Source organism: Rhopilema esculentum, chromosome 2 (genome assembly GCF_057945365.1).
Source record: "Rhopilema esculentum isolate cy_ngs chromosome 2, ASM5794536v1, whole genome shotgun sequence".
Taxonomy (NCBI): Eukaryota; Metazoa; Cnidaria; class Scyphozoa; order Rhizostomeae; family Rhizostomatidae; genus Rhopilema; species Rhopilema esculentum.
The window spans coordinates 6519618-6546701 of NC_142816.1; the positions used below are offsets into that span (position 1 = coordinate 6519618).

A 27084-nucleotide genomic window follows, 5' to 3' on the forward strand; every position below is an offset into this window, starting at 1 on the left:
TAATCAAAACAACTGACTTTTAATATGAAAAATGGCAAAATTATTAAAAGTTTGAAATTCAATTAACGAATCTTGCTTACAATGAAAACAATGATTACAGATACGACAGGCAAATATCTGTAGGATCTGCTTAATAGTTGTACGCATAATGGTCAGCGGTAGCAAAAAATATGCGCTGTCAGCAGACAGAACGCTCAACAGATGTAACTGGCATGCTCCTCCGTCGGGCGATGTCATGCTATTCTATGGTGAGGCAGGTCAGTTTAACCTGATCGAATCATTATGTGTAATTTGAGATTTTCACTTAAATGAATCGTAGAGGATTGACGAGTTCAAAGTGACCCGCCTCAGCATGTAACACGATTGCTGAAAGCATTTAAAGTAAAAAAATTAGAGACGAAACGTCGCTGTTATATAAACAACTGTTATTTTAAAATGCAAGCGTTGCTTTTTGCCGACAGGCAATTCTTTAAGGAAATCTTTCCGCAAAACCATAGCATAAATGATCCACACATCTTCTGTTTGAATGTCATGTTGTGTCTTCTTGAGAACTTGTATATATTACATTTGAATTTAAAATTATGCCTTAACTAAAGTCAAGAAGAAAAATTCTTAGACTGAAATAAAATAATAACTATTGGATAAACTTGTCAAGTTTATAGTAACATATGATGCAAGATTCTTCAGGAATACATTGCTTGTGGAACGTGTGGCCTAAAACAAAGATGGTAAGTGATGAGGAAAATCGAATAGAAGCTATCAATCAGAAGTGGAAAGTAACTTTCAAATGAAAGCAAAGTAGAGAGCTGGACGTAGGGTTAACATAGGAAGATAATGCCGTAAACTAATGCGAGAGTGCAAAGATACTTGGCATGGCGTGGGGGACAGGGGGTTTTGGCATTAAGTTCTACCTCCATTGAGCTGATGAACTGTCCTTTCCCGGCCTAAATGTAAACTACTCTAGGCACAGAGAATATGAGTCGTAAAATATCATGAAAACTTGCGAATCCTTGTCAAAGAAATAACAGAGTTAGTGCTAAAAGAACATCTTGCACAAGGGTTAATTTAAAGCTTTCGATTTCTCCTTTAAAATAGGACTTGTATGAAACTAGGACAGGATTTTTGCTTGAGTTGTAAGAAATGTGTGTTTCATGTAACTTAAACAGTGAAGTTTTAATAAGTAAAGGAGTAAAGAATATAAGTGAAGTTCCGACAACGAACACGACAAACAGCTTTTAGGCAAAGAAATACAACACTGTGGGTTGGTGATTATCATTTCGAATGATACTTCAAGGCGATATGATCAAGTCAAAGAACTTACCACAGTCGAAAACAACCAAACCAGCATTAGTAGATGCTCCATGAATACACAGTGGTAGGGTGCAGCTTGGGCAATGCGAACTAAAATAAAAAGGTTAGAGGACCTTCAGAAAGAGAAAAGGGTAAATTCATGGTTACATGACACGGTTTGAGATTGGAATATAGAAATTAGTAGTTTAACGATACGAATGATTCAAAAGAGACGAAATCAGCTGAGAGCGCGGGCAAAAGGGTAACTGTAAGTTTATCCATCGATGCTATCCATTAATAAAGAACGTAGACCAGTAGGTCAGTACTGGTCTTGTATATCTTTAGTTGTAGTTCTAGCATGTAGTTCTAAGGAAGCTATTATGAGAAAGAAAAATCAAGATAAGCAACAGATTTCTAGAAAAACTATATGTCCACAGTGGCAAACCTATCAGACCAGAAGGTAGGATAGCAGCATTTGAAGCAGAAAATAATTTGTTTAGTCGTACTGACCTCGAGATATTTAAGCTGACTCCCCAATGGTTAGAGCTTTGCAAATCCGTTGAATACAAATCTTCCATAACCAATGCCTCATCACTGGGCAAATCACCACTGAGTTCTCTGTTCTTCAATTCCTCGATCTGTAGCAAGAAAAGGATTTGCAAACTATCCATGAAACATGATTACAAATAAAAACAGATTTGAAAGTTCAAACAAGGAAAAATACACGTCGGATTGCTGTGGATGAAATTTATTTTCTCGTTGCCTGGCTTTTTACCCTGAAAATGTTTATCACTATAAACTACAGAAACTCTGGAGTTGTCTTGTAACCATTAAATAATAATATCAATTTGTATTTTCAAGACCTATAGAAAAAAACACTTTTCAATGATGCAGAATAGACAGATCGAAATAAAGAGCAGTCATGAGAACACGGATAAAGTGGAACTGTATTTTACGTTATTTTCTGCAACATTTTTTAACTGAGATCTGTGAAGCTTACGTCAAAGATAAACAAATTCAAATCAAATAGAGTTCGGTTACGAATACAGAATTGATAAGCGTAATGCTATTTCCATTAATCAAAAGGCTATCATTCGCATACTACACTTAGTTGTGTGTCATTGTAGACAGGCCCAATTTTCCTGCTGCTTTAAAACCTCTTGATTAACGGTAAGGGACCCGTTCTGTTTCTACTTTGTCACTAAATATAAAAAATGCAAAAGGTTTGAAGCATTTCCTTTGAGTTATTCAATGTAATCAAGAGCACTGGGCTATTCTATTTACAACATTCTGAGGCCTTTTGTTCGCAGTCCTTTGTATGAAGGTGTGGGATATTGGTCTTCCTATTTACGTCGATCACTAAATTTACAGTCTTTTAAATTCTTCTACCAAAAATTGTTCCACCCAGACACACCCAGCCCCATTCAGGACTACCAAGCCTCATCCAGACACGTCCAGGCCCACCAAGCCCCACTTATCCAAACCCTATTCTGTAAAAGAGGATACCCACGTGACAAAATCACGCTATGCCACTGGTCTCAGTGTGTGGGCAAAAATACAAGGGAAGTTTTTCCGTGGAATTGCTCTCAACAGAGATGAGAATTAGGTTCTTAAATCACATGGCAATATATCAATATGGTTTGTAAACAATATTGTCACAACATAGCAAGTGATAAGGATCAAGCTTTAAACTACAGGAATCGTTTTCTTCTAAAAGACTAAAGGGCAACATTCTTCATAAAAGGACAACTGTAAACTTCAGTGTATAGTGTACAGGCATGCAATTCGTACACGACTGTAGCTTCAGACACTTCGATACATGTGTATACGTGCACATGATGGCCTGGCCCTGACGGCGAGATTTGCACTTGGTCTTTTGCCGATATTTATGGAAATGTCTTTATAAAAAAGTATCAGCAGAAGACAAACCTGTGTTTGAAGCATCGATTTGTTTTCGTTGAAAGAAAGGCTATTCAGGCTTTCCATCATTTTCAATATAAGTTGCCTAAAAATTAACAATATCGAATGAATTCTCACAAAGACAAAACAAATGTGAAAGGAAATAACGAGAAACTGTTTGAAAATACTTCTAATTTCAAAACATTTTCATATTTATCAACATGTTTTTGCTGCTGCTTTGACCTCAAGTGAAATTACTTTTCTCATTCATAGACGTTAATTTCCATCGACAGTTTAACAGTTCATAAATATAAAAGGCAGAGAAGTTTGAAAGGATCAAATTTATACCCAGAAAAATCAGAGAGAAAGAGATTTCAAGATGAAAAGAAAATTGTGAAACTTAAATTCGTAGAAGTATTCGATTCAAAATAAGTTAAGATTTGTGCATGATGATGTCGCTGGGTGGTTTTGTTCATGAATTTTATTGCAAAATAAACTAACAACGAAATAATTCTCAACATCATATGTAAAAGCTTGTTAATGGTAAATCATATGTATACGCTTTAAAATGAACTGCTTTTGTCACGATTCGTGTAATTTTGCCTGCAAATTGACGAGTCGAACTCATTAAAAAACTCCAAATGCTTTCACAAATTCCAGTTGCATGCTTTCTGATGAGAAAATCTGCTCTTGAATGTTTCAAGATCAAAGCTTGACATCGACATAAAAAAGTGGATCATGACATGACAAATTTTTCCTCTAAGGGAACAAAAGAGTCATATTAATTACCTTTGCTCCAGCTCTTTTTCGGATATCTGCAAACATGCGTAATAAAATTGATTTGAAGGAACAAATTCTTCTTTAAAATATTTCAACATCTTTAGTGCTTCTTTAGGGCCCAGTTCCCTTACAAGAAGCCTTGCAAGTGATTCATCAGTTATGGTTCGTGTAAAATCCGGAACAGCTGGTCTGCATTTGTGTGGACCGTCTCTTATGTGGTACTTCAAATTGCAAAGGTGCTTAAGGTCATCATCTTGTATGCTGAATGTCTCTGTTGGAAAACAGAATATAATCAATAATAAGCTTTTGGGATGATTTAAGATTTTTAAATACCAACAAATTCGCGACAAACATGCAATTAATACATTATAACAAACTGCTGGGACATTTTTTCAGTCTTTCTAAGATTTACAATTACAAACAATATATATTTCAAAACGTTATAAAAACAAGAGCCTGTAGTCATTTAGTCACTGCGATCTTTAATAACTATGTTATTGAAAATTATTATCCAGGTGCGAATAAAACTGAGTTGAGAGAGATAATGGCATGCATGATTATTCGCTTGTTTTCATCAATTTGCGAAGAAAAATCTCTAAGATAAATTAAGTGTTATAATGAGATAACGAATGCAAAATACTTATTCAGTCTTCACAAATGTCAACAAGTGACGACAAGCAATTATGTGAGGTTTTACAGATAAATTACCGGCTTTGACGTAATCGTCCAAAAGCCGAAAGTCTCCCAGCTGGCTCATGACTTCAAACACTTGCTTGTGTTGTCCAAGATGACGGAGCACTTTGATGCAACCAACCCAGTACCTGAAAGATAAAGTATGTAAGTATGAAAGTTAGTCTTTACGTATAAAGTTTCGTGGCAAAAAGATGTCATAAATTGAAAAGTACAATTCTAGTCTACACAAAATATAATGCATTCTGAATGGTTCTCAAACTCACCCATATTTTCGACATAGCTCGAACATCCGACAAACTATTCCACAATCATTTGAATTCACAGCATTCATTAAGACGTTATCAATAAAGCCTTTCTCCTTCCAGGGTAACCAATGAGAACCTTCCCGCGCGACTCCGCAGTCACAGTAACGCAGTTTGATGTTGCTTTTTGCACTGGTTTCTTTAAGAGCGCAGTAAAGTAGCGTCATCGCAACAGTGGTGTCATCCAAAGCATTCGAAGAGGGCCTCATCCTTTTGATGGTGTTTACATAACCAAGGAAGTCTTTTGAGACTCCAACGTCGTTTGGATTCATCATGTATATCAAGCAAACCTCCCATGGATTAATGTGCTTTTCGGTACATATATCAAAAACGAGGCCAGCAGATGATGGTAGCAATCTGGCAAGAACCAAACAAATAACTTAAAAAACTTAAAAAGAAATTTGTGATAATTTTTAATTCAAAAAGCAAAAGGTCTTAGATTCAGCTAGAAACTGAGTATGTTTTTATCCAAAGCTGTGAAAAGTTCTTAGTAACACATCAATTTCCCTTGCTTCAAATGCACCTTCGTTCTAGAAGTTCTTTTTAAATAGAAAGGCCTCTAGATGATGATCATATTTTCATAGTACCAAAGCAACTTTCAAACTTACCCCCTGACGCAAGAAAGAAACTGTTCAATACTTGTAGAATCATGCATCATTCGAGCAGTTTTTCCGAAATCTTCATCAGCAATGGCAGATTTCAATTCTTGCGGAGGAACCGTATCTGAAACACGAAAACAAAAGACAGCTGGGTAGAAGCAAGTCTTTCATACTTTTTCGTTAACTTTAAAAAATTTATCAAATCAAAGTTGGAATTAAAATACATAAAAATTATATTTGCCACTGTTAAGAGAATGAAAGGACGGAGGTTCTGCTATCCAAAAAGTGATCTCTAATTCTACTCAATTTGTATTGATATTAACATGCATTCAAAACATAATTGGACATAGTCTCTGCTAACAAAGAAGTTTCATTCTGATTGGTTACCTTTTCATAGACGTCACGCTAGCCAGAAAGTTTAGAGACATAGTAATGACATCATGATACAGTGGGTATTAAACACAAAGATAACCTAAAAACATGCTATAGGAAGGCCTTCACAGGGTCACAAATTTCAGAATGATCATTGGTGAATACACTGCCCCTTTAAACAAACACTGCGCTGCTTGTGGCCAAAGCGAGGGCAGCGGCTAAATAGCGGACTGAAAAGCAAAGTTATAGGTTTCTTTACGAGGGTGTTTTCTGGAAAGGAGGAGCTCCCTGTATTTAAAATTCTGTTCGAGCTGACAAACACCAATTCAGCAACACGAAAACTCAGTAATTGTTATGTAAAAATCCAAAGACCCACCTTCAAGATGAATTAGATAGGCAATCCAGGTTCTCCATCTACATCCTTGTTTCCAGTTTAAAACAGTCCGGATTTTAGTCAAGTCCAACAAAGGAGAATACCGTAGCACAAAACACGCACGACAAAAATCTTCGCGACAACTTTCACACGTTGATGGATTTTCAGAGGTGCATAAAATCCATTCTAACTCTTCATCGAAAAAATGGATTTTTCTCGGAACAGCTATTTCAACGTAGTCCCTGAAACTTGATGTCCGCGGAATTGATTTTGCTAGCTCCGTCTCTTGATTGTGTATAATTTGATTCTTTGACGACGACGACAAACCGGAATGGGGTTCATTTGATTCAAAGCAAACGTGAGCCTTATTGCCTTTTGAATTTTGCTGTGTTTCAAAAGCGTCATCGCTTAATTTCGGCTTGATCGATTTTTCTTGTGTATTTTTGGCTCCTTCTGAGAACTGGCGGTCGCCGTCAGGAGACCCTGGTTCTAAATGACTTGGCTCATCCTGTTGAACAGTCCCACTATTCCGGTTCTTTTCAACGACTGATGGTGCATCGTGCAAATGGCCCGTGTCAAATTTATTTCTAGTTTCAAAAGGATTTTCGAGCGCCTCGACTGACAAAACTTGTCCTTGACTGTTATCATATATCGAGTCATGCGAAGCTTCCGGCAAAGCATCTTGGTCAAAATCTTCTAATAACGGACCACCGATCTGTTTATCAAACATTTGACTTGTATCATCTGAATTTTCTTGCAAGAGATTTGAATTATCGTCATCTCCCGAATAATTTTTAACTTCCTCGTCACTTATAAAAAACAGTTTATCCAACTGTTTCTCATCACTGCTTTTTGCAAGTGACAATAAAGTAACTTTATCCGACTCTTTATCCTTCTTTAATTCCTTGTCAACATCGGGTCGTTGTATTTTACTATCATCCTGGTTTAGAATCTCGTTCACCTTTTTCCTGATTTCCTCAAAAGTAGTCTCATTTTCGATTAAACTCGCTTCCAGGGTTTCAAGATCTGAACAAGAGGTAGGGAAAATTCCTGCCTCATAACAAAGAACAGCTAAATTAGAAACTTCACTAAACGCAGCACCTAAATTCTGGAAGAATTCTTCACGTGTCCGCATAAGGAGAAACTCAGTGTCTGATTTCGTCAGAATATGTTTTGTGTTCTTCTTTTTTATATTTTCAGCCATTGCGTAAGAAAACTCCTTCACGGTGTCATTTAGTTTTTCAGCCCAGTCTTGAAGTATTTTCTTGACAGTTTTTGAGTTGAACAAGACACGCGAATCCCGTAATTTGTTCCTACAAACCAAATAAAACAAGAGAAAAACATTACCAAAATGGTAAGCTAAAAACCCTTAGACCAGGGCTGATATTTTCATGACGTAAATTTGCTAATAAAAGTCAAAATATCGATGTGCGGCCATTTCATGCCAGAAATGGTTTAATCTTACTAAATGCAGTAAAGAAAGAAGCTTAAAGAATATTGACGAAAGAGACTTAAAGAACCATCTATGTGATACAGTTAAGTCAATCTGACCTGGTTATAAAGGCAGCAGAATATCGAAAACTCGAGACTATGAATTTAGACGACAATTTCTTTTTAAAACGTGGAGTGTATGATTTTGACACAAAGACCTTGGAGAAGACATTCAAGTGCATAACGAAGTGCTCCACTATCAGGGCATTTTTCAATATATAAATTGGAAGGGAAATTCCCCACAAGCACCTTTCATTGCCCCACCACTGGATCATGATTGCCCCACCTTTTTACTTTTTGTGACCTTTCAGTGACCTTTTTACTTTTTGCCTTATTTGAGATATTTGTGGATGAAACATGTTTAATGCTTCTATAGGAGATTCCCCTTTTTATGCCCCACTGCAAGATGATAAGGCTTTAATGATTATTTTTTGGATGACTAAGCAATATAGCATCGAAACTTCCATGATACTCACCGGCACACAGCAGTGACATCAACAAACTTTGGTATGATTTTCATTGCATCCTCTGAAACCAACAAGCAGTTGAGATGATCACGGCCTGCCACAATTGTTTCATCTGATGCTTTGTTGTTTTCAGTTTTCACATCAAACGGAACTGGGACTCCAGGCTGCATAACTTTGCGAACAAGCTTCTTTGCTTTTTCCATTATATTCTCGCGGGAAAAGGGATGCGGTTCAGCCATTTCAGTTGACTCCTGCGCCGGAATCTGGGTGCTTTTCTCTGCTGACTCAACGTCAAAATCTAAACTTCTCACATCATGCGGTGCAGAAGATAGTCGTTTTATCTACATAAACACAAGGTTTAATATGATAAATACATACTGTATGACACAAAAGTCATATAATCATGACTGCAATTAGGATGTTGGGTAAATGGCTTTTTAATCACATCAAAGATCAAAGATGATTAATTTCTAGCATGGCACAACAATCGTATTGTGTGATTAAAAATTTCCAAAACGAAGCTTATAAGAATTTCATACTGTAATTAAAATTATGCGAAAAGTTGAGAAACAAGATCTTGATTTGTTAAAAAAGTAACATATTTGCAAGAAATGGCTGAAAATAGAAAGTTAACTGATAATGGCAAACAGTGATACGTACGTCTGCAAGAGGTGAGTAAGAGTTTGCAGAATCAGAGGACAGCAACCGGCGGGCATGTGATTTATTCACAGTTTCTGAAAGAAACATAGATAAAATGTTAGACTTACATTATCATTAGAAGTATATATTGTGTAAACATGGTGCGGGAAAGGGTTGGATTAAGCCAAAGACCCTTATACATAAAAAGTAACACAGAGATGTTCCAAGATTGAAACACAATGCTTGATAGAGATTGCTTAGAATATGGATGTCCCACTTATATATAAACTCATAATAAACATCTTGTCATTTGAAGGGGTGAATGAGACAGCTAGACCCGAAAAGCTCAATGGCACGGCCTGAACCGCCTCGTCCAAATGCCAAAGAAAATTTGCTTTCGTTTTATTTCCATTTCATTATGTAGTTAATAATTTTATGGATTTACAAGTCTCAAATCATGCTTAATAACTGAAGATCTCACCATGCGTTGCAATTTTGAAAATGTCATCTTTTTCCGGTGATGCAAAATCTAGAAAAGATAAGGAAAGGTACAAATGTGGAAAACCGGGGCTAGATTCAAGTTTTAAAAAAGCCCACAAAGTAATCTCTTTGCAGAAGCTCTTGCATTAATGAAGTGTGAGATGAAATGCGACAAAAAAGTTTACATAAATTCAGCTTTCCTATCGTAATTCATGTTGTTAACCAGAGATTCCTTCATAATGCAAATTTGACGTAATTCACGAGCTGCTCATACGACAAATTCATTGGGTTTAACAATGGTGATTGACAACAAAATTAAATAATGATAACAGCTACAAATGCAGAAAAGCATCAGATTACTCTGAAGGTATCCCATTTCGAAAGGTATCTGGATAATCGTAAGCAGCGAGAAAAAGGGAGCTAAATTCTGATGCTCTAAAGGTGTCCCATTTCGAAAGGTATCTAGATAATCGTAAGCAGCGAGAAAAAGGGAGCTAAATTCTGATGCTCTAAAGGTGTCCCATTTCAAAAGGTATCTAGATAATCGTAAGCAGCGAGAAAAAGGGAGCTAAATTCTGATGCTCTAAAGGTGTCCCATTTCAAAAGGTATCTAGATAATCGTAAGCAGCGAGAAAAAGGGAGCTAAATTCTGATGCTCTAAAGGTGTCCCATTTCAAAAGGTATCTAGATAATCGTAAGCAGCGAGAAAAAGGGAGCTAAATTCTGATGCTCTAAAGATGTCCCATTCCAAAAGGTATCTGGATAATCGTAAGCAGCGAGAAAAAGGGAGCTAAATTCTGATGCTCTAAAGATGTCCCATTCCAAAAGGTATCTGGATAATCGTAAGCAGCGAGAAAAGGGAGCTAAATTCTGATGCTCTAAAGATGTCCCATTCCAAAAGGTATCTGGATAATCGTAAGCAGCGAGAAAAAGGGAGCTAAATTCTGATGCTCTAAAGATGTCCCATTCCAAAAGGTATCTGGATAATCGTAAGCAGCGAGAAAAGGGAGCTAAATTCTGATGCTCTAAAGATGTCCCATTCCAAAAGGTATCTGGATAATCGTAAGCAGCGAGAAAAGGGAGCTAAATTCTGATGCTCTAAAGGTGTCCCATTTCGAAAGGTATCTAGATAATCGTAAGCAGCGAGAAAAAGGGAGCTAAATTCTGATGCTCTAAAGATGTCCCATTCCAAAAGGTATCTGGATAATCGTAAGCAGCGAGAAAAAGGGAGCTAAATTCTGATGCTCTAAAGGTGTCCCATTTCAAAAGGTATCTAGATAATCGTAAGCAGCGAGAAAAAGGGAGCTAAATTCTAATGCTCTAAAGATGTCCCATTCCAAAAGGTATCTGGATAATCGTAAGCAGCGAGAAAAAGGGAGCTAAATTCTGATGCTCTAAAGGTGTCCCATTTCAAAAGGTATCTAGATAATCGTAAGCAGCGAGAAAAAGGGAGCTAAATTCTGATGCTCTAAAGGTGTCCCATTTCAAAAGGTATCTAGATAATCGTAAGCAGCGAGAAAAAGGGAGCTAAATTCTGATGCTCTAAAGGTGTCCCATTTCAAAAGGTATCTAGATAATCGTAAGCAGCGAGAAAAAGGGAGCTAAATTCTGATGCTCTAAAGATGTCCCATTCCAAAAGGTATCTGGATAATCGTAAGCAGCGAGAAAAAGGGAGCTAAATTCTGATGCTCTAAAGGTGTCCCATTTCAAAAGGTATCTAGATAATCGTAAGCAGCGAGAAAAAGGGAGCTAAATTCTAATGCTCTAAAGATGTCCCATTCCAAAAGGTATCTGGATAATCGTAAGCAGCGAGAAAAAGGGAGCTAAATTCTGATGCTCTAAAGGTGTCCCATTTCAAAAGGTATCTGGATAATCGTAAGCAGCGAGAAAAAGGGAGCTAAATTCTGATGCTCTAAAGATGTCCCATTCCAAAAGGTATCTGGATAATCGTAAGCAGCGAGAAAAAGGGAGCTAAATTCTGATGCTCTAAAGGTGTCCCATTCCAAAAGGTATCTGGATAATCGTAAGCAGCGAGAAAAAGGGAGCTAAATTCTAATGCTCTAAAGATGTCCCATTCCAAAAGGTATCTGGATAATCGTAAGCAGCGAAAAAAGGGAGCTAAATTCTGATGCTCTAAAGGTGTCCCATTTCAAAAGGTATCTAGATAATCGTAAGCAGCGAGAAAAAGGGAGCTAAATTCTAATGCTCTAAAGGTGTCATCAAATGAAAGTTATGCTGAGCAAGACACAAACATATTTCGCTTACCAACAGTTACTATTTTCGCCTTTCTTCTTCTTCTGTTGTTTGATCCATTTGGTCTGTAAATGGGTTAATAATATAAATAATGTTGGATATATATCAACAAACGCAAATGTTTGGCATCATACTGTTCTAAAGGAAATCGTACAGTGCTCAAGAGCAGGTACGTATCGAAGGTTGAAATAAAATTGCAATAAAATTGAGACTTTTTTATTCCAATTCGAAGACGTCAGGTTTAAGTTTTACTAGAAATATAAAAAAGGAAAATCATTTACTTCTTTATTAAACAATCTATCACCTTAAATCATATCGTTGCAAAACGCAACAGAGAAAAGATTGATGCAATCAGTGAAGAATCAAACCTTTTATCTTGAGTAATTGGCGAATTCTCATCGTCCATGGCAGCCTGAAACATTTTCATCTCTGTGTTTCCCATGTCTATAACTGCTTCTTCTGTTTTCCCTTCTGTATCCGCTTCTGTTTGATGTAATCCTTCACTTGTGCTCAGCGGACTTTCCTCCTCTAACAAGCTTTTGTTTCCATCCACCTGCACAGGAGACTGCCTCGTTACCAAATTACTTGTTTTATTCCGTGTCCTCAAAGAACGTGGCAAATCTTCGTCTAGTACTTCATTTAAGGCTTTTTTCATAAACCCTGTGACCAAACAATGAATTGATTTGTACATGGATTGGATTAACTTGCAAATGAAACATTTTGATAATAAATAATCAATCGGGTATTAACACACAGATAGCCTTATAATCTAGCGGTTTTAAGCAAAGGATGGGAAAGAAAAACATGAATTTCTAGAACTGTAAGGATGGCGGATTAGAATTTAACGAGTTCCAAAACCGAGCAGCCCTATAACAGTGAAGATCGCTACCTGAAAAACAGTTTCAAAGTGGTCATGTCTTAAATCTTTCTTATAAAATTTTTTAAGTTGGAAAACAAAACCCGAAAAGGCATTATGAAATACCTCTATATACGCAAATTCAGTTTTACAGATTGGTTGATATATGGGCAAAAATGATGACATTTTAGAGATGAGTGAGTGCTTTTACTGTAGAGCAGATGCTCTTGGATGAAGGAACTCAGCTCAACGAAGCAAATATCGGTAGAAAATAAAACCCGAACACAAACAACGACGATGAGCCGAACAAAATTTGTACGTTTTTTGTGAGAAAGAAACATGATTTGGACAGGACCTTATGTTAGGGAGAAAGCTCTTGCTATATACGAGAACCATACTCTAGATGTCGGCAGATTTGAGAGTTAAAACGGCGTAACGGATCGAGATAAGATATAAATCATTTGCGCGAACGGGTAAGAAAGCCCGGTTCTTGAGAGGGTCGTTTAGCAACTGATGAGATGTAAGATTCCAGCTAGGAGCTGTGTGTGAATTAAACCTAGTTGTTTCATAAAGTATTGATTCATACTTGAATGATGAACAATCAGAACATTTTTTCTACTGAGAGTAATGCTCAAAAACTCCGCTTAAATCGCCGTCTTAACCATATTGAAACTTTTAGTATGAAGTATGGAATTTATTCGGACTTGAGAAGTTGGAAGACTATTCCTTTTGCCGTAGGATCTCGGTACAGCAAACGCTTTCTCTAAACAAAATCGAATGCCTTAAGAAACATACCTGATGAAAGTACTTTGTTCACCACCGCGCGGGTCGCCTTCCTCAAAACCCTGTCCACATCAACATGAGGCAGACGCGTCAAACTCAATCTGCTGCTCGTCTCGCTGATAACCTCACTCTGGTTCGATTTTACGTCATCGTTGTCCTCGACACCAGAATCACAAGGTGTCCACGATTCATCGACAATGGGTATTCGGTTTAATCGCTCTTGAATCTCGGCTCGCACTTCGAAATGTCTTGCATGTAGTTGCCGTATAAAGTCTTCTAAAGCATTGTGCAGCTCCTCCTGTGGTAATATCAGTAAATATCGTTACAATACAATAACATACCAAACGATTATAAAGCTCTGGAGCGCTACCTAAATGAATTTATCAGCCATATACACAAGCCACACGCCTTTGCAATGGAAACAGAAGGATGTGATCCCAAAAACTTTTAAAATTAACAATTATGAAGAATGTCAGCTTTTAATTTTAGTGCGCGGATGTATGTCAAACAGACCTTGGTGCCGCAGCTTACTGACAACTAGCGCATGCAAGTTTATTCCCTAGGGACTCGACGGCACCCGATAGCCGTTTTCACGCACGATTACATCGTTCAATAGCCACAGCTTTTCTGATAGATTGGCATCAAAGAGATATACCTTATCGTCAGTGGTTGGCAATAACTTTAGCAAATAAGATTCCAAGGTATTCAATTACAAACGTTGTTGATTTGCTGTATGAAAAACTAATCGCTTGGTCCACGCAAAACTCTGATCCGATACAGTGACAACTATTTGCCAGCGTTGTTCCATCCACACGTTTTGACCCCGTGCCCTATTTCTCGCAGTGTTTTCCACTCAATGTGTCTGAAGGAGTTTGTACGACAAGAAAATTCCCTGCTGCTTTTGCTTTTAAACAAGGCCAGGTTATAATAACAACATCACAGCCATCATCCACAGGTCCCCAATATCTGCACAAAGCATTCCCACAAAGGCAAACTACATAGCAGCAACAATATCCCAATATTAGCATTTGTATAGTCATTACATCAACAAAATTTGCAAATCAAAACGTTTCTTAATGGTATATTATTTATCTTATTCAGTTCTAAAACCATCTGCGCCGAGGCACATGCTTAGGATACAGTAAAAACACATCAATAAAAAGCTAGGATCCTGAAAGCATTCGTAAATATAGACTGTGGCATTCTTTCTGCGTCATCCTTCCCTTTAAAATGATATACAAGAGAAATTACAGCATACCAACACTGACCCCTTCCTATTCTTATCTGCAAATGGACTTTATCGACTGGCCCGTAAAACGTTTTATTCTTTGAATTCATCCACCGTACGGTTCAGTCGATTAAATATCTATCTAGTAGATAAAGGTGCAGGGATAGCACCTCTGCAACATCCTTAGTTTCTAGCGTTCAATACTCCCTCCCGCATATAGTGCGACTTTCTGTGATGTGCAACTTTCTGCGGCACTCCAGTCTCAATCAGGCTCTCTAGATGGTGCATATAGGCTGCAATAGGCGCCCCGAGAGAAGTAGCTCGATCCAGTCTTAGAGTTATCCGGTACGATCCTTACCCCATGCAGAGCGGACTGATTTCAATCAGGACAAACAATACGGAGCATATGAAAAGTAATCCTAAAAGCACATTTTAAATGGAACCCCGCCCCCTCCCCCCTCTCATGAGAGAAATGCCGGTGGGAGTGAATTTATTCTTTCAAAAAGTGAGAAATACTTATCAAAAACTCAACTTCAAAAAGATTATAACTTTTTAAAGAGAAATTTAAAAGCACATTTGGGTGTTAAATAAAAGACAACCTGAAAATGGCTTTGAAAAAAGCAAACATTTAGTAAACTAAAAGCTTTTCGCCTGACACTCTTCAGAGTTTAAAACGTCAGAACATAGATCGAAAACTCTACGCTAGGAAATATATTCTGGCTACGTAGGACGCACTTCCCAAAGATTGGAGGATAGAATAAAACAACCGCCCAGTATTAGAAGCAACATTCTGTTGGTATTCCATTGGTAACATTCCAACATTCCATTGGTAACATTATCTATACGCAAGCGGCACTGTCTGGTCTACCTCAACAGTCATGTGCTCGAGTTTTCTGATTGGCCTATATATGTATATATATTTCCTAGCGTAGATTTTTCGGTCTATGTTCTGACGTTTTAAACTCTGAAGAGTGTCAGGCGAAAAGCTTTAGTTTACTTAATGTTTGCTTTTTTCAAAGCCATTTTCAAGTTTTGTACCACCAAAAGATTGTTTGCATATTTAAAAGAAAACCTCAACAATTGATTTCTAAGCATCCTAGGAAACTACAGAAATTCACGAAAGTGCAAAACCATAATCTAATTTTATGATTTATTACAAGAAATCTGCAATATATGTTGTTGAGCTGTCAATATATCAAATATGATTATGCATCTGAGCAAAAAGAAACAGCATTGAAACGAATTCCCATGAAAAACTCCTTATGCTGGGAGTTCATAATGCAAATTCATGATAACTCGTGATGATTTCATAACAAATTGAAAATCAAATCATTTTGAAGGTTCTGCGCAACTAAAGGGTAAACGTGTTCTAAAAATTTAAATAAAGTGGAAAAGGCACAATGAAAAAGAAAAAGACAGGTCTCTTAAAAGCTTTTTAAATTAGAACGCCCGAAGCGTGAATGTCCAAGTTTTATGAATTTTTCATTGATTGCAACTGAAGATTCACGAAGGTTTTGCAGGTATTGGCTTCCATTGATGAATTATGAATAGAATTACACAAAGCTTGTTTGATTGGAATATTTTAATAATGACTGATCTTTCATAGTTTGCAATTTCTAGCTGATGCATACATACTACCCTTCCAGTATCTGAATAAAATGCAAAGCATGGGAATGATATTAGAACCAAGAACACTCACAATAACATGCGTAAGAGGAAGAAGAATGAATCTAGAAATCCTTCCAAAAGATCTTGGAAGAGTCAACGCATGTTTTGAAAAAACTAACAGTTTTAGGTTGCAAAATACAAAAATAGTATATCCTAAATAAACACAAAGCCGATTGGAAAGCTTATAGCTGATAATCCCATTGGGGGAATATTGGGCTCAGAAATTGCTTTGGATTTTTCGTCTTAGAGGAGCTGAAGCTCTGTACAAGCAAGTCCCAGGGACAGGGACCATAAATACCTTACGAGAAGGAAGGGAGGGGTGCAGGGAGGTAGAGGTGCAGGGAGGTAGAGGTGCAGGGAGGTAGAGGTGCAGGGAGAGAGGGGCGCAAAAAGAATCTGCCCCTGATCCGTATTAGTGATGTTGATGCCCCCTGGTATTGATGCCCTCTGTGATACGCCGAAGCCGGTTAATCTTTTGCTAAACCACTGACTCGCTAAAAAAATCAAGTCACATCAATTGAACTTTTTGAGGTTCCGACTCTTCATCAGACGCTTCTTGAGAAAAAATTTTATCAGTGTAGCTTAACTAAGCGCATGTTTGATCGTGCGGATAAAGTCCAGTCTAAACACTTCAAATCCAAATGGATTCGAGGATATCATTAATCTGTCTACTATCACGAACTCTAGGATTCTGAGAAACAGTTAAAGGAAATAGGATTTGAAGCTAACGCCCAGACCATGGCGAAAGATAAGACACGATGTAGCCATTATTCACGCGGTGAGTCAACATAATCTCGTAACTGAAGGCTAACTCTGTTGAATAAGGTCAATTCCTTGGTCTTACAAAATAAAAGGTCAGCAGGATTATAAAGGGTCTTGCAGTAATGGAATATTTGAGGTAAGATAATGCAAGCCCCTTCCTAAAAGCATCTAGCAGTTTCAACTGATACCCATTGCAGTTCATTTCCGAGCTTTCGCATTTAACGTGAGTTAAAACTGAAGTAGAGCTGTAAGTAGTAGAATGGCCAACATTTCACAGCAACCAAGTTTCAAGCAATCAGAGAGAAATCCAGGCTTCCAAGGAAAAAACCTGCCAGTTGTAAACACTAACAAAGAATACGGCTTAACACGTAATACCATGATATCCACCACTTCACGTCACTGCTCTTCCTAAAAAACATCGCAACGCAAGATGAATTTATTTCTTTGCAAATTACGAACATGACGGACTAACCTTGGCTGCAGACTCGTCTGACTCCTGAATCTTTTCTTGAACGGCTTCAAAGTCAATGCTTAAGAAACTTTCAACGTTCTTTAATATTTCATCCCGAGAGTGTAAAGCCACCTGTCAAATCCAAACAAGGACCATTAAGGTAATCTGTTTTGAAGACCAGCGGAGGTACTTGACGTCTATACGAAGTTTGAGAGGGAAAATCGCTTTGGCAAAAATATTCTCGTTTATATAATTTGCGACTCAGGTCTATTTACATGCACACATATCAGGGTGACCAGTCAATTAAATTAAACACATCGAATCATTTAATCACATCAAGTACAAATTCAGATACAGTTTTACTACCAGTTTGGCCCTAATGTTTTTTCTATCAAATGGTGTTAATACTACCAAACCAATCACAATCAAATAAATCAGCATAGTCGATCATATATCTTCAGTCCCAATCAATCAATCAATCAATCAATCAATCAATCAATCAATCAATCAATCAATCATTCAATCAATCAATCAATCAATCAATCAATCACTCAATCATCCCCAATCAATCAATCGAATCATATAATCAATCAAGCAAAACAACAAATAATTCATTAGATCAGTCGCTCAATCAATCATCAGGGACCCAACAATCATCCGGCATCAGTCAATCAAACAGGATCAATAAATCATCCCGTATCAATCAATCACTCCCTCCCCACATTCAATCAAGCATAACAACAAATTATCATTAGCTTAGTCGCTCACCTTAGCTGCTTGTGTGTGTTCGCTAATATCGATGAGGTTTTTGAGACAATCTTTCACGGATAAGTATGCAACTTCAAACACTTGACCATCATTACAAATAATGTAAATATTTTCTTGGTTGCAAGAAATGTCTTTAATACCTAAAAATGTATTGTTATAGTCAATAAGTACTCTAATGGGTGTTAAAAGATTTAAGTAAAGTTTGGAACAAAGATATATCCGCCCCTCTTTCCCAACATTGAGAGTTTCAGTCAATCTGAATTTTCAAAAAATTGAAATATATCAAGGCCCTTTCACTGGACAAAGAAAGTTTTATCACTTCAGAATTATGGTCCGAAATTACGATGAAGAACTGGACTGAATTATGGTCCGAAATTACGATGAAGAACTGGACTGGATTAAGAAACAGGTCGAAATTCTGTTAATAAGTATGATTTCTGTTACGAATTCTGTAACTAATAAATAACAACAGCAACTTTGCAGCCAGAAGACATGCCGAACTCGGCTAATAGGGTGTCAAAAGACTTTCATGATAACAGTGACAGACCAGATGGCCTTGGAAAAGGCTAAGAAATGTTTCCTAGTTTGAAAACACCGGCTAAGCAAGCTTACCTTTGATTTCGTCATACCATCCAGCAATTTTTCCAAGGCTGGGGTCCAAGATATACAAGCCAAGATGAGACCATGTCACCACGTATCGATTGCTGTGAAAGCAGTTCAATGATATCTACTATTTCCTCGATGAATTCACAACATTTTGCAAATTTACAAGATAGGTTAATTCATGAGCCTACTGAAACAGAATTCATTTTAACACTGGAACAAGTACTGTAATTCGTTATCACCTGACAACGTAAGGCTAACTTAATATACAAAGAAAATTTTCAAGAGAATCAAACAAATGAACCATGATTTTTTGTTTTCTCATTTAACTGCTTTGGCAACAGCAAACAGAGAGGTCGTGACTTCGATTAGAATTTTCTTGCATGGCCAGTTATTGAGGAATACTTAAGCGGAAAAGATTACCGTTCAAAGTTAAAGCCGCAAAAACGACACGGAAAGCACGAAATCAAATAATAATAAAATATAATTAAAAAAATTATTTCTCACCAAATTGGTATAAGTCTCGGGAAAGGAACAGCCTGTGGTTTGTCCCAATTCTCTTCGCTAATAAAATCTTTGTTTTCTCTTTAATAGACAAAAAAGAAAGCATAAATATAATATGGCATAACACTTTCAGAATTGCCACAAAGCGGTAACGTTCAATTCTAAACCAAAATTGAACAAAATGTTGATAAAAAACTAAATCAATGTAGCCACTATCAGCATCAGTCTTTAAATGAAGAAGAGAGAGCAGGTTGTTATCTTTAGGGTGGGCATTCATATACGTTCGTGTTTCCATAGTTATAAATTGCGTGAATCTAGTAAAAAGAGAACGAGGCTGTGGTGAATGGTTGCTTGTAAAGGGTTTCAGTGCACCTCCGCAAGAAACACGCAGGACATCCTTTAGGTCGGCCGTGGCTAGTGTATTGATACAATTAAATCAGAGTAACTATTATTTTGTAAGCAAGACAAGCAAAGACAGCTAGGCATCATTATACTACATTGTTGCTGCATAATTTCAAAGAGTCAAGGCTATTACCGTAAACCATGAATCTTCTTCGGTGGCACGGCAAGAAGATATTTGAACTGATGTGTTGCTAGAACTTGTCCATGAAAGTCAACCTGTTGGGATGTGTGGAAGTCTGCGTTTATGTCAACAAAAACAGTGTTAAAGTTGCAAAAAGTTGAGAGATGAAAAAATATGTCGTAGACAGGGGGAAGGTGACATTAATAAGCAAGACATTTGTCCGCTTCTTTTGCTTCAGTGCCCACATGGTAAGATGTCGCTTAGAAATAAATCAAATTAAACATCTGGAGCCACTTTTCCAAGTCACAAATAGTCATTTGTGATTGTCATATTACGTCATATTAGGATTCCCTAAGAGTTTCTGAGCACATCAAAGATACAAATTAAGATTAATTTTTAATTTAATAACGGCTAACGAAATACAATGGCTTTTTACTGACACTCGGATGACAGGATTTAGTTACCTTAAGTTATGTTAGATTATTATTGAAAATATGCTGTCTTTTTATAATTTTTTCTAAAGTGATCAAATCTTAATCTAACGAATTAAAAATCTAACAGCCAACTGCTAATTCAACTGCTATACATTGGGTGCACCACATTATTGTCAGGCGAAACAAAATTACGACATCGAGGAATTAGTTCCATTGAAACAACCCTTAAGGAGTGAACGTAATTTACATCCTTTTTCCTATGTAGCATAAATCAGAATGTGAAATATGAAGGAAGCGAACTATATATGTTGATAAAAAGATTGGCATACCTCCCACAACCTTGATCCAGGCCGGGCTGCGTAAATTACAGGAAATTCTCCGTTCACATATTGTAGAAAGCACGATCCAAACTTTCCATCTCTGGAACGTGAAGGCAAAAAATGAAGGAAACGGTGAGCCGCTTGAGGAATTCTCTAAATTGAAACAAAACCTTCTGTACCCTTATTTATCGCCAAGATTTCGCAGCATTTTATCAAGGTTTCTTTGCAGAAATCTCTGCTTTTCCGCCAATTTATCACTGAATTGTCTTTCATACGTTTGAAGTTCTCAACCTACACAGCAGTCACAACAATTTTCCTATTTGCAAGATTGCGAAAGTTTGTATGAGCACAAGTGCCTTAATACGCCAATCTTAACAAAGTCTGTTGTTCTCGTCACTTCCTTTATATTTTAAAAATCCATAAATCAGTTTCGTGGAACTTTCTTTTCCAGTTTTTTCTTTTGTTAACGGAAGGTCAAGAAAAATGAATAGTGTGCTTTTACAAACCTTGGTTTTGACCCAATTTGTTGATATTTTGATCTGCAAGAGATATTGAATACGTTAGTGTTTCGGATTTATTTCTTTTTTTACTATGACTTAACATAACAAAACACCCACATAGGTTAAGATATCAAAACAACAAACGAAAAATCATTGAACGAAATTGACATTGGATTCCACAATAAAAGGTATAGCCTTTTGTGCTGCTCCCTGTCAAATTCAATTCAATTCAATTCAATTCAATTTTATTCGTATACTATAGAAGATAAGTACTATATTAAAACTGTAGTATACACGACCAAAGAAAAGTATGAAAATATCTAGCTTGGGCCGTTAACAAAAAGTATAATTAGAAAATGAAAGCATAACAGTAATTCAATAACAGAAACAAGGTTGGCTATATAATTAATAAACTGGAACGACAAAATAGCATGTGGATTACATTTCATTTTTCTCTCCTTTCATAACTCTGATATTTTGACAGCATTTGTTCTTTGAGTGACAAGGTTACAATTCTTTCTCTTTAGCATCTTTTATAGGCCTTGGGAGATTATTCCATAGTTTGTGCTCCTTTATTTTGTACCATTTTATCACCTCAACCCTTATTCGGTTTACTTTTCTTAAATTATTTATTTTCCCGGTTTCATATGTCTACAGCTATTTTTTAATAAGGTTACATAGAGCTTATGACACATTGTCATAATTATATTCTATTTCATGCATTAGCTGGAGAATTTTTAAGTCATACAGATCTCGTAGTTTTAGGAACTTTGATTTCTTGTGTAGGGCATCAGTTGAAAAACGGTAGTATTTAGAGAGCAAGATCCTTACCATTCTATTTTGCATCGTTTGCAAATCTTTAAAGTATTTCTTTTTAGTCAGGCCATAGGCCTCAATGCAGTAGCTTATTTCTAATACACAAAAGAATCATATAGTGTTTCCCGGCCGTCTTCAGTTTTGCAAATATGGATGCATATTTGACAATTTCCTTATTTATTTTGTCAATGTGCTTTCCCAGGATAGTTTAGGATCAATTTTAATGCCAAGATAATTAATCTCATCTGCTTGCTTGAGACGCTCCCCTATTTCGAGGACAAACGCTTTAGCATTCAATGTTTTGGGTGGGGGAATAAATAAACAGTAGTTTGTTTTCTCAGGATTTACAAGTAGCCTTAATTTACTTCTAGAGAAATATTTCTGTGAGCATACCACAAGCAACAATAAAAATATGTCAACTGGCAAACAAACAAAATTAACAGAAATTTTGAGCAAGAACATTACTTGTCAGTGAGGCAAAGGAGCGTTCTGTTTGTGGTTGAAACCAAAAGTTTCAGCTTTGAATAATCCTAGAGAAAAAAACCAGAAACGCAAGTCAACACCTCATAGTCAATAATACATTTACATCCTCTATGTAAGGGCCACAACGTCAGATTACTGTGAAGGAATACTAAAATTAAGGCATGAAAACAATGATAGCTTGAATGGGGGCAGCATTGTCTAGCATATTTTCAAATGTGATATGGTTTAGTTTGACTTTAATTAAAGATCTCAGACAACAAATGTAACTTTTAATGGTTTGCATTTGAATTTGGTCAAATCTGACAGTTTTCTTGTCATCATTGTGAAACTTAGACACAAGATTGAACCAGAGGGCAGTGACCTGATAGGGGTAAAGTCAACAAGTACCCACCCTAAATTTTGGAAATTCAAATAGGTCAGAAGCATTTAGACTTCTTTTATGCTGATTTCTTTGAAGATGATATCTAGTCCAGTAAATTGGTAGGGAAATTTTGACTATTTGCCTCTCCCAAAATGCAAGTACCATTACATCACTTGGCTAGATATCATCATTTTATTATTCAAAACTTCATTTTTTTGTGTACAAAGCTCTGAGATGGAGAATCAAACTTACCAATTGAACTATTGGAGACTCTCCTTTAACAACAACCTCAATGGAACTCTTGGACAAGAATTTCCCTGCTGGCTGGAAGAAAATCACCAAAACAAAATAATTGTTCTGAAAATAAAGGTATTAAGCACCACATACAAAAACAAAAATAAAAATAAAAAAGCCAACAATGACAATGACTAGGTGTATATCATATGAAAACTTGTATGTATTAAGCTTTGACTAAACCTACCATTTTGAATGCAGCAACAATAAAAGCTGTAACTATTCCTCTTTCATCACCAACAAACAATCTTGCACTGTCATCATCCCAGCACAGGCATGTGATTTTTGCTCCTTTGTGATCCTCAATTTCCTTGACAACCTATTTCAATATTTATGCATCAAATAAAAGTTGAAGGATAGTGGATCAAAAGCAAAAACAATATTTTAAATGCCAAATAAAAATCAGATGTTGAGACCAATTCAAGTTAATTAATGACAGCAAAATTTATCACTTAAAGTACAAATACAATGTCACTTTATAAAGAATATACAACTTACAGAAATTTCACATTTCTCCTCATTTACTTCTAGGCAGGTGACAATGCCAATGCTGAAAAAAATTTGTATTCTTTATTTATACAATATGCAAATAAATATTTGGGAAGCAAGGACAATACAAGTATAGACACACTTTTATCAAAGTTAAATGGGATTATCTTTGTCAAACCCAAAGATCAAGGCAAGCATTTTCCACTTGGACAAATAGCAGGGTCATTTCGGTTGTATGAGTTTCTCCTGCTGCAAGGCAGGACAACAGAACCTTTGAGAGATAATGCAGAAGTTGACAAATTCAGCAAGAACGAATTATGCTCAGTGCACTAGAAATGTTACATAGTAGATTGGCACTTCTTTTTACAATACATGCTTACAACTACATTTTACTATACTTCCTAATTACTTTACAAAGCGTACAACACTACAGGGATGAGACCACAGGGAGCAAAAGAAAATGGCTACCCTGTGGCCATTAATATAACAAAACATATAACAGGTAACAGTTAAATGAAGCAATTACCGACACCTACAACTACTATTAATTACTGATAACTACTAGAACCCGTTTCACATTGGATGTTCCGTCAGCATGAGAAGGATGCTTGAGAACAGGAGCCACAGGCAACAAACAAAAGACAGCTGCAGTTACTGCAGCCACTGGTCCCCCTGCAGAGTCCCCATTGTCGAGCAAACTGTACACACGCTGTCAGGTTAAGGTTCCAGGTTCTACGATATCTGTGGTCTGTTATACTTCTGATTTGTTTTTAAAACGTTTGTCACTATATTTTCATGTTTCAAGTGCTAGTGCACCTAAACCCTATAGGTCTAACTATTCAAAAGATAAGGAGCCTTCAAGATTTATAACTTTGGCTACTAAAACCATGATAAAGACAGTAATGTTTCATTTATGGCTATCAGAATTAATAACTGAAAACTACAAGGGCTAAAAATATGTGTCGAGAAAGGTTGCAGTTGAGGCACCCTTGGCCTTCATGTGCAATAACTACAATAGCACTTACGAGCTTTTTTCCTTTTTTAATTCCACGTAATAGAAAATAATGTTTTTGGCCAATGTTAATATCTATATAACTATTAAAATGATCGATTTCACAATGAATAAACCTAAGCTCACCTGTCAACAATGGCTAAAAGTTTTTCATCTTTTGAAAATTTGAGAATTTGAATGCTTCCTCCCTTCGAATTTAATAATCAATATAGATAAGTTTCAAAGAATTTTAAATTATAAAATGATAAAAATCTATTATTCACACGTTCTATGAATCAATTGCTCTTAGTTGAAAAGAAACTGGAATATATTGAAATAATTACACATAATTAAACAAAAGAACATAAGAATATATAAGAACACATACATGGGTGATATGAGATTTAAAGGCCAGGATTTTAAAAGATGTTATTCAAATACTAATAGAAATATAAAAATATAGCTATCAGTAAATTTAGTTGCTTTGTCCAGGAAACCAATTGAAGTTTATCAATCATAAAAACAACAAATTAAAGGTTGGTCACTCCATTCAAATCAGTTATAAAGGAAAATATCAAAAAGATACCTTGCTTGCGATGAATTTAATCAGTTTCAGTGTTTCATTTTCAAATATGTATGTGCTTCCAGTATTTGTACCAAGACAAACCAAAGTTTTTGCAAGTGCCACGGCAGTATACTGAACATGAAATTGAAGGTGTGAAATTGTGTTATACTTGAGTGTTATATTGGGAAAAAAACGTAAATTCATGCAAAGACAACTAATAAAACATGCTGTCTATCATATTGTTCTTCAACACACCGAACAGGCTGCCTTAAGTCTGCAATAGCAATCACCCAACAATATAATGGCCCAACAATAAATAAAGAATAAAGAAAGCCTTCAACATCTAGTGGAACATACAAGACAATGTTGACAAACCCGGTATCTGCTATGCTCTATTTCACATTTGACCAGTTTTCCAAAAGGCAAACAAACTCTGTATAATCTGATATAAATTGTTTAGATTGATAACTTGCACCTGATTCATAAACTAATTACCATTATTCATTAAAATACCCTCCTGGGACGTATTAGTCTCGTACATCTTTAGACAGGGGCTACTTTGAAGGGGCTTTGAATGTTACAAAACAAAAACACCTTTTGAATCACTTTCCATTAGTATCTTTATCAATCATGGAATTTAATCTTGTTTTGTAAAAATTGGATCAGAGCCTTTCACTTTCAAGATAAGGGCTAGTTTAGGAGGGTTTTGGGTTGGTGGGGAAAATTCGAGCATTTAGGATATTCGAGATTAGGATAAGTGTCAACGTTACAAAAAAATATCGTCACATGTTGCAATAGTTAGGTTTCTTTGGAAACTTCAGCCGTCACAGGCAGCTTGTCAGACCTTATCAGAAAAAACTTTTTCTGCCTCTTAATTTAGAGTCTTTTTGCAGGTAAAGCGCTTCTGCGAAGGTAGTTGTTTCAACATTCAGAAGGGAATACAATTTATTTTATCCGGACCGGTGTCTTGCTGAGAAAAAAGGAATGAAAGGATTGGCGCACCTTTAAGCCTGTCGATGATTTAACCGGTACGCTCAGGTTCTCAATATTTCTTGTTATTGTTAATATTCTTGTCGCATCCATCGTTCAGGTTAACAGCCTTTTCATCGAACCATATTTGCAATGTTTCTTTGCATCGTTTCCATCCGCCATTGCTAAGTCACAAGACAAATCTGTGGTCCCAGAATGAGATTCAATTCAAATAGAGGTTACAAATAGGGGACTCAAAAATGGCTGATATTGACTGCAGTAATTTGTATGAGGTTCTAGGTCCCGACAACATGTTGTCCCTATTGGTGAAATGGGTGACATTGACACTAGAAACAATTTATCTAGGATCATTAATTAAAAACATTATGTCTGTTACTTTATTGTATGTTCCTTTCATTTTGTAAACCGGTAGCCTATCGGTATTTAAACAGTGCTTAAAATTTAAATCCAGATAGCCATTTCTTCTTTATTATGTATTTTGCTACATTTCAAGCTTTAAGTCGTTGTTATCAATTTTAGTAAAAAGAAATAAAATAAAAATGACTGATAGTGATGGAGTTGTCTAGTTTCCATAATGCTCGGCCTGATGACGTAATTAGTTTACCCTAAACCTGACCCTAACCCTAAACCTAACCCTAAACCTAACCCTTTACTTGTACGCATAAAATTTGCTGGCACATTATATAATTCCTGACACCATTTGTTGTTTGATACCGAGCGAATAAATGACACGTTTTGACACACCAAATCAATTCTTTTTGCTCCATCCAACAGGGCCTCCGACGAAGGGGGGCCGGGGGGGCCTTGGCCTCCCACTTTTTTGGAAAACATTAGTTTTTTTCAAAATCTTTTGCTATGGGTGTTAAATTTTCCCTTGCCCCCCCCCCCCCACTTTTCAACCTTTGTCGGAGCCCATGTCCAAAGCTAAGACTTTCCTTTATACAATATTAAAACAACCTTTGAACTAAGATGGAGGGAAATGCTTTAAGATTTTTTGGTCACCCTGTAATATTTCCAAAGAACGGGTCTCGTGACCCTCATGTCTGCTGATGTTTGA

The 27084-nt window shown here is 36.5% G+C and overlaps 1 protein-coding gene across 1 annotated transcript; it reads right to left on the minus strand.

The window, feature by feature from the left end:
- Window positions 1–13: 13 nt before the first annotated feature.
- LOC135695413 (uncharacterized) lies at window positions 14–26227 on the minus strand. Its single transcript, XM_089109436.1, has 29 exons — window positions 26040–26227; window positions 25059–25169; window positions 24620–24681; window positions 23491–23542; window positions 23180–23311; window positions 22951–23022; window positions 22320–22384; window positions 21045–21077; window positions 20548–20638; window positions 19797–19879; window positions 19265–19342; window positions 18767–18858; window positions 18155–18294; window positions 17408–17518; window positions 13290–13575; window positions 12007–12298; window positions 11651–11703; window positions 9387–9434; window positions 8927–9000; window positions 8276–8607; window positions 6312–7621; window positions 5573–5687; window positions 4926–5321; window positions 4678–4790; window positions 3979–4240; window positions 3220–3295; window positions 1801–1928; window positions 1322–1401; window positions 14–714 (listed from the first exon to the last, which is right to left on the minus strand). Exons 1-29 carry the CDS (start codon window positions 26118–26120, stop codon window positions 635–637), a joined length of 4848 nt encoding a protein of 1615 aa, XP_088965562.1. The 5' UTR covers window positions 26121–26227; the 3' UTR covers window positions 14–634.
- Between the last annotated feature and the right edge of the window lie 857 nt (window positions 26228–27084).